The following is a 15155-nucleotide window of genomic DNA, read 5'->3' on the forward strand; positions in this document are numbered from 1 at the left end:
AGCAGGATGGTGACGACCACACACATACAACAATGGCACAGCAGATCACATGTTGTAGTCCTGGAAGTTAATCCTGGATATGGACAGACTTTTCATTTCTGGCAACTCTACTGAAACATCATTGTGATAACTATGGCAATACTTGTGACATGTACTGCAAAAATTGGCTTAAGCACCGGTAGTAGATGTTGCTGTAGGGATTATTATTTCAAGTGTCAAGCATTGAATATAGAATAATGTGAAATAGACAGGACTGCTTGTGTTCAGTTGGTACTAGCCATGCTGAAATGTGCTTGGAAGTGCCATAAGAGTACCAACAATAAGAAGCCGTTTCAGGTATATGGTTTCGGTGCACCACTTGAGTGTTCATGCGGAAGGACCAATTCTTGCCCACCAAAATCAGTGCAGTCCTTGGCAACGTCTTTTTGTGTGCAAGTACAGCACTGACTAGGCCTCGCAGATAAAACAGTCTTTCGAGATCATCTAGACAGCACCTATTTGTGAGAATGGCTACAGATAACCATAATGATGCATTTCAAGTAAATAAGTGTTTCTTCTGCCCTCAGTTTTCAATGCTGCATTCTTAAAATTAAAACTCATTAGTTTAAATGTATTTTGCATGTCCCACTGAGGTTGAATAATAGAAATGAATCAGCTGCACCAGTAGGCATTTAATTTTTAAACGTAATCAACCTGTTAACAATGAAGCACTCTTCGATTCGAACAATTCTCCCTACCTCATGTTGCAGCTTCCCTTTGAGGCACATCCGCTTGATGGAGCTTCCCACTGCAGTCACCTCCGACCAGTAGATACAGTCTTCGACAGAGTCGAAGTCCAGAGCCACAGAATTGGTAAGGTTTTGAGCTAGTATCTCAGAACTGATTTTATGCATGTCGATCTGCCGTATGTAGTAACGATTTGACAACAGCAAATGAGCTCGCACAGCTGCAAAAGAAATGAAAACAGGGTATGTACTAACCACACAATGAAACAAGGTCTGTTATGGAGAATTCTAGCAAGTACCGCTTGACAACTGTTGCTTGTTGTCGACATGCAGCGCACAATGAGCAATCACTAAACTAAATGCATTCTAATGTGCATCCTATTTTAGCCACACCAAGAATGCTTAGAAGTGAGAGCTAGATGGGAAAGTATAATGAAACACTTCTTTTTGCTACATTATGCTCCCTTCTTATCACCCACCACTCACGAGCAGCTAATTCTGTTGATAACGTAGGTGGAATGGGCCACTTGGGCCGCTGACAAAGTGCGAAAAGGAACAGAACAGGAATAGAATTGTTAGATTGTCTTGACCATGGCACAAGTGAAGAAAGTACGTTTACTTGTCACAAAGAATCGTGAATTTGTAAAAATCTGTTTTGCATTTGTTATTTGCTTACATCCAGCATTCAGAGTGTCAGGAAGACACTGCTGTTACATGACCAGGATGGGTATGTTCGGGATACATGATTGGGAGGTGCCTTGCAGACCCTTAGCATATTGATGCATTAGCTGGCACATACCTCCCAAGACCAGCGCAGCCCTAATATCCTTGAACAATTTATGAATTAAAAAAGTGAGTTGAAGCTAATTTACAAATGAAATGCATTTGCTGAACTTGATGCAAATGGCCAAACCCAGACGAGCTACTCAGCTGTTGCCCCACAAGTACAAAAAAAATTTCTGTAATCGGTGACAAGAAATGTGGGCTCTTTGAACAGGTTGCAAATGCTGTATCGTTCAAACAAGCTGAGTGGGTACTCGAGGCTTGCAGCCCCTGATGTTAGTCTTCCTCGCACAACTCGTGCATCTCCCGATGTTTGGCTTCCCCACATGAACTACACAATAGCAGAAGTTGGTGTTGTAGTTACAGAGCTGTGACGAGAGACCATGCAATCATTCTGGTGCAAGCGCCACCTGACAGCGTGGGTAACATGGGTGCATGAAGATCTCACTTCCTCCTCTTTCATTGCAGGACATAAGTGTGCGCATGCTGATCGCATGCTCATCGATGCTCTGCAAAAGGGCTTCCCATTTGGCTTCAGAGCACAGTATCGGAATGGGTAGACACAACTGTTCAGATGCACTTTTGTTTGAAGGACAGCACACACTAATGACTCAGACATCGGTGCTCAACATGGGCAAACAATACAGTAAAACCTTGTTCATACATTTTGGAAAAAAAAATGCAACAAAAAACTTACTAACAGAGAAAGCATGCGATCCGAAGTAACTAAAGAACTTGACAGACTCAACTATTGTTGACATCTACGTAATGTGAGGCATCGCGTACATCGTTGCAGCATGAGACACTGACGCGCATTGAGCTGGTGGTGCTCCGGTGGCTCCAGACACGTTTTGTTGTTATCCTATTACGTGTTGTTTTAAGAGGGCGACAAGAAACAGAAACGAAATTGAGCTGGTGGGCAACGCCAGATGCCACCGAAGTGAAACGTGACGCCCACATTGCACTGCCTGCAGCAGAGAATGCCGGCACATTTAGATTACTGCCTACTAAAAGCGTGCAGTATGCTGCCAATGGCACTACGTACCACGTGCTGTAGAACAAATGCGTTAAGATGCTTATCGCAATATAACAGGTGGCGATAGCTGTGAATGTGGCGTGCGACGACCTGGGCGGAGATTTGCTGGTACCAGAATAAACTGTGCACACTGTCGTTTTCATGTGAAACAAGCGGCTATATACTATTCTCGATCGTGCACGCCTTGTGCCTTTTCTTGTTCACATGAGATTTGGCGGCCGCCGGAAAACATATACGACCGCACTCTGCAGCAGGGAACGGTGGCACGTTCCAGTTATCACCTATTAAAAGCATGCGCTGTGAAACAAATAGGCAAAGATGCTTATCGCAATAGGATTCATGGTGATAGCTGTGAATGCCGTGTGCGATGACTCTGGAGAAGATTTGCTGGTACCGAAATGAGAAACAGAGTGCATCAGTGTTTCACGTGAGATGGGCGGGCGAGTATTGCAGTGAAGCTGCCGCTGCGGGCAGCTGTAAACTGTTCTCGATCGCGCGCGCCTCGTGCATTTTCGTTTACATGGCATCTAGCTGCCGGAAAATGTATCATACGATCACAGTTTGGCAACATACTGAACATCGGTGTCGAAAAATTTTGTGTTCCGGGAACGTATGAACCGGTAAAAAAAGAGTGTAACTCTATTAGGTCATTTTTTGAGTTCTCGATTGCGAATGCTGGCGCTGGGAAAACATACTTAAGGTGAACGTATCAACGAGGTTCTACTGCATTCACTCAGTATCCTTGTATGGAGAGTCAAACTTTCTCGATTCTTTAGCAAGTTTCCGTTGAGGAGCTATTCCGTGTGTGTGAACTGGGCAGCTGGCATTCTTTTATGAAAAGAGAAATACATGCCCTTTTCTTGTCTTTGTACTCTTGTGTACTGTGTCCTTTATTACCAAGAGCTTTGTTACCAATTGCAGTCTCCACATACCGTATTTACTCGAATCTAAACCGATCATGATTCTAAGCAGACACCCTAAAGTCCGAATCCAACAAAAAATATATCTATATATATTACCTCGAATGTAGGCCAAACAAAACAAGCGAGGACAGTGTTCACAAAATGCAAACAGCATTTATTGAATCTGAACGTGCATTTTTAAACTCTGATCGTCGCTGTTAGACTCGTCACTGTGTTCCTTGTCACTGTCACCTTCAAACAGTGCACTATCTTCGGTACCGTCAAGCGCATTAAATATGCTGCACTTTTTAAAGGCGCGCACCATTAAAGTACCTGGGATGTCGTTCCACGCTACAGCTACCCAGCCCGCCAGCTGTGATAGCGATGCACGTTTGATGTGGCCCGTTGCCGTTAGCATGTGGTCTTCGTCAGTCAACCAATGCGTGTAATATTTCCGCAGACGATCCCTGAAAGGTTTGTTGATGCAGACATCAAGTGGCTGCAACTGGCCTGTCATGCTGCCCGGTATGACAGCGAGGTCCGTGTTCACTTGGGCGAGCACAGCCTTCACGTTGTCAGTCAAGTGCCCACGATAAGAGTCGACGACAAGGAGAAAGTTCTTTGTCAAAAGGGCTCCTGGACGCCTTCGCCATACAATCATAACCCACACTTCGACCATCGCACCCGTCATTCACCCGTTCTCATTTGCCCGCACAATGATATTTCTTGGGAAAGTTTCTCGAGCAGGCAGTGTCTTCCTTTTAAATATCATATAAGGAGGGAGTTTATGTCCATCAGCTGTGCAGCACAGCATCACAGTTGCGCGCTGCTTCTCGTAGCCCGCAGAGCACACCTTCACCTCCTTGGCACCCTTTTCATTCACGGTGTACGCCACTGGCATATAAAAATACAAAGCCGTCTGGTCGGCGTTGCCGATTTGCTGAAGGTTGTAGCCTGCCGCTTCTCTCTTTTGCAGCACGTAGCGCTGAAAATCTATCAGCTTTTCTTCGAAATCGCTTGGCAGCTTCTCGGTGACTGAAGTGCGACGTCGGAGGCTGAAGCCGAAATGCTTCATATTTCTGAAGCCAGCCCCAGCTGGTTTTGAAATCCTCTGGCGTTAGGCCTCGCTCCCTCGAAAGTTCCCTAGCTTTCGCTTGGAGCACTTCTGTTGTCACTGGATGGGCAGCTGCTCTCTGCGTCTGAACAAAGTCGGCCAAAACTGTCTCCACTTCAAGGTGACGGCCTTTCCTTGGTCCGCTAAATGCCATCCTCGTTGCGGCGTATGCAAAAAGCTGTTGTTGTCAACGACAGACGTTTTTCTCATCGACGCCGAAGTCCTGCCCGGCTTGAAGGTTCGACAATGCCTCTGTGGCTATCACAACTTTTCGCTTCAAAGTGGCATTGTAGTGGCATCTGCTTAGTGTTATCACAATAACACCACGCCGCACACCAATACGGCCGACATGACACAGGTCAAAATGGCAACCTTGCTTGTATACGGTTGGCTACTGGCACGGCTAGTAGCAGCTGTGATACTGACATTTCTAGATGGTGCTAGCTATTCACCATATTTAGCAGTTTCAATGAAAAACTGGCGCATTTAAAAAAATAAATAGGGTAAACTGCAACATGCGAACCAGAGCAATACATTCTTTAACTAAGGTCAAGGTAAGTTGGTTCAGTAAACATTTGTTCATTTATTTATTGTCTACTTAGTCATTCAACGCATGAATAATTTGGACAATCTTTCTGGTCATGCATAATTTGAATTAACACACACATCTTCAAAAAATCACTGAGCCACAAAGTGCACCTATTTTACAACATGCCAGCCGTCTAGGACCCAAAGGAACACACTTCAATCTAACAGTGAAGCATCGGGTGTACCGTGCCAAACATACTTACAGGAGTTTGCCTTGCAGGTGCGGCCTGCATCAATGGAGAAATAGCCATCCGCACATGTGCAGGCAAACGACCCATACGTGTTGCGACAGTGGTGTGTGCAAGGAAACTTGGTGGTGCATTCGTCCACATCTGTGAAAGAGAAACAGCTCAAAACATCTATAGGCATCAACGCTACAATTCTGTGCTCGAACAGGTCGCAGAGACGCTGAGGCTTTTACTTCTAAACCTCTCGTAACATTACAGCACCAATTGTGTAAGCAAAATCTCACAAATGCTGCCGGAAAGAATTATTCTTTGGCTCATCATTACATAGTCCTTTAGCTTTATAGCACAACGAACTTATGAACTCCAAACATCATGTCCTTTGCCATGTGAAGCAAGGTGAAATGAATTGACATCGTAACAAGATTGTTTGGAAGTTCCAGGATGCCTTTGTACAATAAATAATGCATTTACAATTTTAATTAAAAACAGTTCAATGTGTGGTGTGAGGCACGTATGGCACAGCTCTCCAAGTATGTGTCTTCAAATCCCCACACCGTGCACAAAATGTCACTGTACACACTTGCTTAATATTTCAGCAGTAAGAACACAGAGCAATCACCTGGAACCAAGTGGTGTCGCTTGCCCGAGTTTTATCTTCGATATCACTAGAAAACTAAGTTTTTCTTTACTTAGATACACACTAAATAAACTACTTGTGTTGGTTTCCTACTTCCCTACGCTGGATTTACACGACCTACGTCGAACCATGAAGTTTCCTTCTAGGACTGCTCATATTGTGTTGACAAGGCAATTTCCTGCATAATGCTTTACAATAAACTTCGTAGTACATTCAAACCTCATAACAACGAAGTTGCGTATGACACGAAAATACCTTCATTATATCCAATATTCGTTATAAGAATACATTCATTACATTCTGATATCGGAAAAACATTTTGGATTTACTTTGTTATATCTGATACGGTCACCGACCAGTTTTTCAGATGCCCTCATGATACCGCCACATACTCCATAGAGCCAAATTTCAGACGCAAAGACCCTTCGTTGTCCGATTTTCCAGACTTTTTACATTGACTGCAGATCTGAAATGGCACTAATTGAAGCCACTACCGCCGCCATTTTGATTATCTCGCAGCCTCTAAATGGCGCTCTTTCACACCGATCCGCTGACAGCCCCAGCCACCACCACTGCAATGCTAGGCCTAGCTGCTTCGACGCTCGCTACCAAGCTTTCTGCTGTTTGATGCTGTGTTTTTCAATCAAACAATTTGCCACTGTCAGAAATGGCGCCGACTGTGCCTTTGTAATTATCATCGATGTCTTGAAGCACGGCAACCATGGCACGTTACATAATGCCGGTTGCCAAAAGTCAGTCAGGTGGAACAATTGCTGGCTATGTATGCCAAGCTAACCCAGCCTGCTGTACCACCACCACTACCACCAAAAGTCAGCTTCGACGCAATAGAGCGCTGTTGCACGGCGAAGCTTAAGCAATGTATTACGGTGAAGCATACAAAGAGTGGGGGGCCGCTATTATGGGCCACAGTATGTATTAATTATATTATATGCGTTCACCCACCGATTCCTGTCATAGTACAAGCCCCAATACACCTAATAAGTGTACTGGCTGGCCTCCAGAGCTATTTTGGATGTGTGGTGATTTGAGTAGTAAAAGGCAGTGTGTCAGAATGCAATGGGAAAAAAAAAATTTTTTTGACCGGAACGAAAGCATAACCGAAACGTTATTTATTATTTTGTTTCGGAGTGAAACAAAATATTTTTTATTGGTTTTCAGTTGAACTGGAAAGTTGCCAATCCGAAGCGACCAACGTCAGGCAACATCAGCATTAGCGCGCATCTCAAGGCTCCGCATTAGCACATATCTCAGGCAGGAATAGCACGAGCGATAGTCAGTCAAGTGCTCCACTAATCTAGGACTGCCGCTCGATGCACTAGAAGATCATAATCGTAGCAAAACCTAGGGTTTACACGGTGAAAAGCTTATCATTTCGTTTTCAACGAGTACAGTGTTTTGTTAGCGAAGTTTTAGCAGTGATTCAAGTTTATCTTAGTGGAACAGCAGTCTCGCATTTCAGCGAGTACACTCAATGATGTGCTGCTTCTGAGATCATGCTCAGTGCCTTGACTCAACGCGCTGAGCATGATCTCAGAATTCATAATTCAATTATTGAGAACATTAAACACTATGTTTTTATTGTTACAGTCAAATTTTGTTACTACGAATTCCACATGAATGAATTTACGAATATTAAAAAAATTTCTGCCACATTGCCTATATCTTCAACATAAAAATATTTCAGAACTATGAGTTTTGATACAGCGCATATTTCAGAACAACGCATAGCTTATTTTCCTCTTTATAACCGAGGAACACAAGTATTACAAATTCAGCTAAAAGCAACAGCGCGGCAACTCTAGCATGAAACAGAAACCGCGAGTGCAGCAGCTATCATCATCACCATATGGATTGCCAAGTGCTTCCCCATAAACTTTCCCAAGAACTTAACAATAAAAGTTTGGCAAATGTTCGCGCAAGATCCAACAATGAATGCAGCTAGCGATGGCGCCAAGAAAAAGCAAAAGCATTCAAAAGATGAAGCGTCAGCAGTGACAGCACACTATGCACCACTAGCCCCACAACATGTTTTACTGCAAGCAAAAGCAGTTTGCACTGCAGGACAAATTGGACATATTGCAGGAAATCTATGCAGGGAAAAAGCAAATGTGCAGACAGCGTGGCATTGCCCCATCGACCGTCGCAACCATTTTGAAAGACCGAGACAAGATTGTCAAGCTTCACTGGGAATCGCAACTCGCTCCTACGAGAAAACAACTGCGACTGGGAAACTTTCAAAATGTGGACCAAGCTGTTCTCACATAGTTCAAAGATTCCAGACTGCAAAATGTTCCCAAGTCTGGCCCAATGCTCCAAGGAAAAGCCTGCGAATTTGCCGATGCACTTGAAGTAACTGGGTTCGACACCAGTGCGGGTTGGCTTTTTCCTTTCTGCCAAAGGAACAGAATAACTTGGCAGGTAGTCTCAGGATAGGAAAAGGCTGCACGTCATATTAACCGCAAATAAATACGGGGACAGCGGAAGAGAACACATAAAAGTCCCCACCCGTGTTGTTTATGTGTTCTCTTCCACTGTCCCCGTCTTTATTATGGTCAATATGATATGCAGTAAACACCACCTAGGCCAAACTGAAGTTCTTCGGAGGAAAAGGCTGCGGACGGAGAAGGCGCAGATTCCTGGTGCAATGATTGTTTTCTAGAGGTAACTGAATCATACTCTGAAGACAATATTTTCAACGTGGTTGAGACAGCCCGTTTTTATCAGCTTCTGCCAGATTGGACGATGCACTTCAAAGGGCAGCAGTGCAAAGGTGGGAAGAAGTTGCACCTTCACGTAACAGTCCTGCTCTGTTGCAATGCAAAAGGCACGAAGAAAATTAAACAGCTTGTCATTGGCAAGTACACGAAGCCTCACTGCATGAAAAATGTCATGCCGTTACCGTACGACTACCTTGCCAACAAACGAGCCTGGATGACCAGAGAACTCTTTTCCGAGTGGCTCACCACACTCAACGAACAAAGGAGGAGGGATGACTGAAGAATTCTACTGGTTGTCGAAAACTGCTCTGTTCACATTGTGAATGTTCGCTTGATGCACATTCGTTTGGAGTATCTGCTGCCAAACAACACATCGTTGCTGCAACCCCTAGACCAGGGCATTATAAAAGTGTGAAAGCAGAATTTCGTAAGTGCGTTGTGCAGCAGTTGATTATCAACCTCCGCCTAAAGCAGCCAACTGCAATAAATATTCGTCAGGCAGTGGAAATGCTCACAGGAGCTAGGTGGAACTTGAACGCATCCACCATTAGCAACTGCTGGCGAAAAGCAGGGCTTGTCAAAGCGCCTGTGCAGCTTTAAGATGACCTGGAGCTGACCAGAAACAACCCAGGAGACCTGTGGACTGAGGTTGTGGAACTGCTGCCCATCGTCTCTTCCTTTGACGACTACGTGGAGAGCGACAGCACAGCAGTAGGAGCGGTGACCTGACAACTGAAGAGATTGTTAGCTGCATTCGCGACGTCTCCAGTGATGATGACAACCCGACGGAAGATGACTGCGGGTCACCGAACACAGAAGTTGAGACTGTGTCGAACATTGATGTTTTAGTGCACATGAACAAAGTCCACACTTTCATTGCTCGGTGCAATGACATACCCGATGACGTATTGCACAAAGTGGAAGATGTGGACTCATTCCTTAACGGTCGTGCATGCTGAATGCGTCAGAAGAAAATCACTGATTTCTTCAAATAAAGCAGCTTTGAATTGAGTGAAACATTTTTATTTGAGAGTATGCTTGTCTGCACACGCGTCTACTGCCGAGGTACGTCATTTTCATTCCTAGGTTTATCCACTGGCTTACAACTGGAAGTTTTTCATTACAACAATATTTGAAAATAACGAACTATTTTCAGCGGTCCCAAGTGATTTGTTATATCAAGATTTGACTGTACTCTACCTTCAAAATTTTTGCATGCAAACAAAAAACGTTATGAACCATCCCAAATATCTTTTTTTTCGTTCTGGAGCAGAACCAGAACAGAACTTTTTTCAGTGGAATGAAACTAAAACCAGAACGAAAAACAATTTGTTCTGACACCCTAGTAAAAGGCGTGCTCATTTTTTCGGCGTGCCTGATTTTTCCGACATTTTCGTGGCCCCTAGGGATTACAAAAAATCAAACGTTGACTGTTATTTATTATATCAGTGTTCTTTGTATCAAGGTTTGACTTTATTTGAGACTGTGAAACAGTGCCTTACCCAACACAAAGTAATGTGCAGCATGTATTAAACCTTCCAACCTTCATCCCACAAAAAAAAAAAAAGGAAGAGTTGCAGTTTTGTTCGAAAGGCAAAGCATCGAATGTGATAGCAAATTATTAGACAGCTGTAAGAAGTAAGGGTAGTAGATTTATCGGCCATATGACCTAGTAAAGATTCCCGTACTAACAAAATTAACAAGCATGATGTTAAGTGCCCACAGGCAAACATGAACACATCTCACTCGATGACTGCGGACACTTACAGCAAGACAAAGAGATGAAGGATAGCGGCAGCAGCAGCGCGCTAATTGTCCTTCGTGCCGCCTCTCACTTCAACATGACCCAAGCGGTGAGAACATCGCACACGCAAAGCCATAAAACTATCGGTGTGCCTATAGACTCTGTACCGACCGTTAGATAGGGCCCGCATGGTCACGCTTAGCCACACCACAGGCAGCAGCTGTCAAAGTACAACCCTCCCACCTGAACCCTGCCGCCTTGCACACGATGGAAGAGGGCACACATGAGATCGAGCTACCATCCTTCTCGGCTCACCCTCAAACGCTTTCCCTTACACCCGCAACATTACCACACTTGGACTTTATACGAAACAGCATGGCGACACCGATTGTGGAAATGCGGCTGGATTGTCCATATAATTGTTATCGCAATATAAACATGTGTTGCTAGTAATCGCAGTGGAACTGTTCACACGTGATTAAATTGTACACCTTGATTCATAGTACTGACCTTCACAGATGCGACCATCATATTTAGGCTCAAAGCCAGGGTGACAGCTGCACTTGTAGCCAATTGGGCGGTCCTCACAAAGCTGTGAGCAGGCGTGGGTCGACAGCTCGCATTCGTTGATATCTGAAAAAGAATCAGGATAGAGGCTTAACTATAATTTTTATTATCATCTATCAAACATGACATTGCTCAACAGTCAGTGCTTTCATGCAAGTGTAATGTGACTTTATTAGTGAAGTACATTAGTAACAGTCAAACGCTACGCATAGTGTATGGCCGACCTCTGGTAATCCAACATCAGTTATTGATGCTTTTCACTTTGGTCAATTGCAACTTGAAAACTTTAGCTATATTTGACTCTTGTCAATTTAATTTTAAACAACTTAAAATTCTGGTTAATTCAAACAAATATCAAAATTTTAGTTGTCCTACTACATGTTCAAGGTAGCTTGAAGCCACTTAATTGAAAAACAAAAAGGAACATTTACTTCATTCAAAACTTTTGTCTTGCCAGGCTAGAGAAATGTAACCAGGAATATTTTAATGAGAGTACATACAAAAGGCACAATTACAGTTGCCAAGCAATTTTTTTGACATGAAGGGGTTGTATCCAAATAATAGGCTGCTCTAAAATATAATTTAAAAATAATAATAATCTGTTCTGTTCTTATTTACAATGCCAGCAGTACAACTCTCAATGTTCTAAATGCTGAGCTTCAGTGAAGTAATATCTCCTTGAAACTTCATGCTGATCTGTGCTGCGAGTCTTGCGTTGTCACAAAGTGTTGAGGTTTCATGCGATTTTGACTGTGTGACAACTGGCAGACTAGGCCACATTGCACAAATTCAGTTTGGAACCTTCTGTCTACATGTGAGGTAGTCATACTCACTGCACTGATTTTCATCAGAGAAGTCGCCACAGTCATTCTCGCCATTGCAAAGAAGACTGTCGTTGATACAGTTCTTGTTTACGCACAAAAAGTTGCCATCAGGACAAGAGGCATCCTTGGCAATCTGTTTGTCTGTAAGAAAAGACAGTGCAATAGTGAGCAAGTTACCTTCTAATTACGCAACACAATACTGATACTGAGTCATCACCCAATTTTTAACTCAGTAAATTCACAAAAAAAAAGGAAAAAAAAGAGGCATGGGCAATATCTCAACTGTCTCGGCAGAGAGGGCTCGTGAATCAAGCACGAAGAATTACCAGGCACACCCAATAGATGCTCCGTAAGTATTGTCTATCAGTGCTCTAGAAAGATTATTTCTTTTTCCCCTTATCAGAAGTATCACGCGAGGTAACTGAAGCGACTAGACAGACCAAAAAGAGTTCCACGTAAAGCCTTTAGGCTTGTTCCAATGCGCATGGGTGAGGTTTCTACAGGAGCAAATGATTTCTTGGAGTAATTTATGAAACTGGTATTTTCTAGAATAAAGGGGGGTGGTACTCGTTTGAGGATAGGCAATGACTTGGGATATAGTGGTACGTAGTCCATTTAGGTGCGCCCAGTGGCTAAACAAAGGAAGTCTCTGCCAATGACAAATTCAGCACTGCGGCTTACACTCACAGCTGCTGAAGGCCCTGAGCACATATTATTTTATAGAGCATTCGCAACTTGCTGCTCTATGTGTTGAGCACGCACAGTGCATTTGATGCTGAAGTAAAACTAACATATCACATGTGTTCGTATTTATCATTTATTTTTTCTCCCAAGACATTATTTTCAAATCACACAATGCTCCTACATACAAGGTGCTAAACCACAAAAACAAATGACAGTATTCTTTAATAAACAAGAATCCATTGTGGCTGCAGCGATAATTTTCTTACAAAATGAGTTATGCTATCTTTTTCTTAAGAATTTTAACCGAAAATCACAGGGCAGTAGGGATTGGAGCAGAGAGAGGCACTCACGACACAAGTCTGGTTTCTCGTCAGATCCGTCCCGGCAATCATCCCAGCCATTGCACATGGCATGGTTGGAAATGCAGCGGCCATTATTGCACGCGAACTGGTTCTCCCGACAACGGTGCTTCTCTGAAGTCACAGAAATTACAGAGAAAAAAGGCATCAAGCTGTTAATAGCCACTTGCATGCAAAAAAAGAAAAGTGTTTTTGTTATTTTGTTGCTTGCACGTTAGCAATTAGCTACAATTATGAATACTGCAGCTGTTTATAACAACAAAGTTGTCTACGTGATGATATTACAATTTTCACCATCAATTCTTAACACATAATATGCCATTTCAAAAATTTGTTTAAACAATGCTCCTCTTATTCAGTTTCTTATAGATGTGACTGGTAAGCATACCTGGCAACCTGTGAACATTAAAATTCATTAAAAATATTTACTGACAACTACGATAATCCCTAATGTGAAATTTGAGTGCAGCTGTATACGTGTTTTCATTTCGTGATATATCGAGGCATCGCACCGATCACCACATTGACTCGCAGAGATGCAACACGCGGCGCTATATATAGACCGGCCACACAGTTGCCACGTCCCTGCAACTTCAGCTTATGCTACTGCAAGCTTTACTGGGAAATGCTTGCAGCGAACGCTACGCACAAAGGCGAACTTTCTGTTTTTTCTTTTTTTTTATCCTGCATGGCTGACACCACCGCTGCCGCGGATGCGCGGAGGTGAGCGCCACCTGCTGGTGCTGCAAGGAACTCAGTGGCACACACAGCGCGCGTCTTCCGCTGTGATTGGTTGAGTTTTTGGCTACGGAGACGAAGAAATCCTGGGATCATAGTCATACACAACTTCGCTGTAAAATTCAGGCAACAAGATGGAAGGGGGGTGGGGGGGAATTTAACGCGCATTTTCTAAATGTGTGCCCCGAGCACACACATTCTGTGGAATACATGCGCACTTTATTTATTGGGAAGCTGGGAAACAGCAGAGACTGAAAAGCAGCGTGTTCTACTAAGATAAAAGTGATGTGCTGTGACACCACTGGTGCCGATTGGCCACTTTCATGGACATGTACGAGCAAGTTTGCTTAAAACATAACTGCCTGACCTCAGTGGTCATGAGGATATCACATCATGGGTACCGCCACATCCTTGCAACACCTTCAAAGCTTGTTCACAAAATATAACTGATTTTTTGTAAAGCTTGACAATACATTCGTAAAATCGTAGAACATGCCAAAATCCGTGCACTTTATGAAAAATTCAGAAAAGTTGGCAAGTATGGGTAAGTACACTTTAAGGTCCAGAACCTTTCAATGGCAGTGACAGTGAATGTCTGCAACGTCGCTGGACCACTGGTTGCACATCTCTTGCTCGCAACTTTGCAAGGAGAAAAATATCTGTAGTGTAATTTACCGGTGTGCAGATTACTAACCTATGTTAATGGTAAACATTATGCCCACTATGAACTATCAACTTCCAGCTTTCAATATTATTTTGCTACCTATTCAAAACACTACGCAGGCATGCGATTAAAACTTTAATAGGACAGCGTGCCACAATATCCACAGTTAAAAAGTAATCCCCCCCATTCAGAGTGAGAGAAAAAAAAATCTCTGATAACCTGTCTCTTTAAATGAAACTTGCAAGAAACTCTAGAACAGGCTTCAAACATTTAACCTTGCCATCAAGTTACAATTTAAATGCTTTGCTGTAGTTTTCTTTTAGTTGATACTTTTCTTTTGCTTTTTTTGAAGCCTGGTATCATGCAGTCAATCTGTACAATAGTTCATGTATGCATAACATGCTAGTATATGCAAGCTTACAACAAACTATATTTACAGCAACAGGTGTTGAGAGTTCTTGACGCGCTTGTAGGTTTAGGGTCACCTTCATCTTCCTAAACACATTCAAATACACATAGACCTGCATCAGTATACCAGGTATTTTATTTAATGCTAACAAAATTTCTTTAAATTGCGTGTCACATATAGCAGAGATCAACTCATTTACCCAGATTACTCGAAGAGGTGGGCATTACTTCCGGAATGAATCAAAATGCATAATTTATCGATTAAAAAAATCACTAATTTGCTTTTTAATTAGGAGTGTGCAAATATTGAAATTATTGAATATGATTCTAATACGAATGACTTCAAAGACTACACTATGTTGAAGAAATACTAGACATTTTTCTGCCTATCAGACAGTAGTAGACATTTCTGTGTGTACACGCCATTCATGCATGAGATGTGTTTTTGAGACAACA

At 42.9% G+C, this 15155-nt stretch overlaps 1 protein-coding gene across 2 annotated transcripts in view; it reads right to left on the reverse strand.

Annotated features, from left to right (window-relative positions):
* The window catches only part of LRP1 (LDL receptor protein 1), a 223339-nt gene that overhangs the window by 60040 nt on the left and 148144 nt on the right, over window positions 1-15155 (reverse strand). For both annotated transcript variants that reach the window (XM_075681667.1, XM_075681666.1), the window contains 5 exons: window positions 12881-13003; window positions 11856-11987; window positions 10966-11088; window positions 5352-5480; window positions 738-946 (listed from right to left, as the gene is read on the reverse strand). In XM_075681667.1, coding sequence (XP_075537782.1) covers window positions 738-946; window positions 5352-5480; window positions 10966-11088; window positions 11856-11987; window positions 12881-13003 — 716 coding nt within the window. The remainder of the gene's footprint in view (window positions 1-737; window positions 947-5351; window positions 5481-10965; window positions 11089-11855; window positions 11988-12880; window positions 13004-15155) is intronic.

Source organism: Dermacentor variabilis, chromosome 2, assembly GCF_050947875.1.
Source record: "Dermacentor variabilis isolate Ectoservices chromosome 2, ASM5094787v1, whole genome shotgun sequence".
NCBI classification, from domain to species: Eukaryota; Metazoa; Arthropoda; class Arachnida; order Ixodida; family Ixodidae; genus Dermacentor; species Dermacentor variabilis.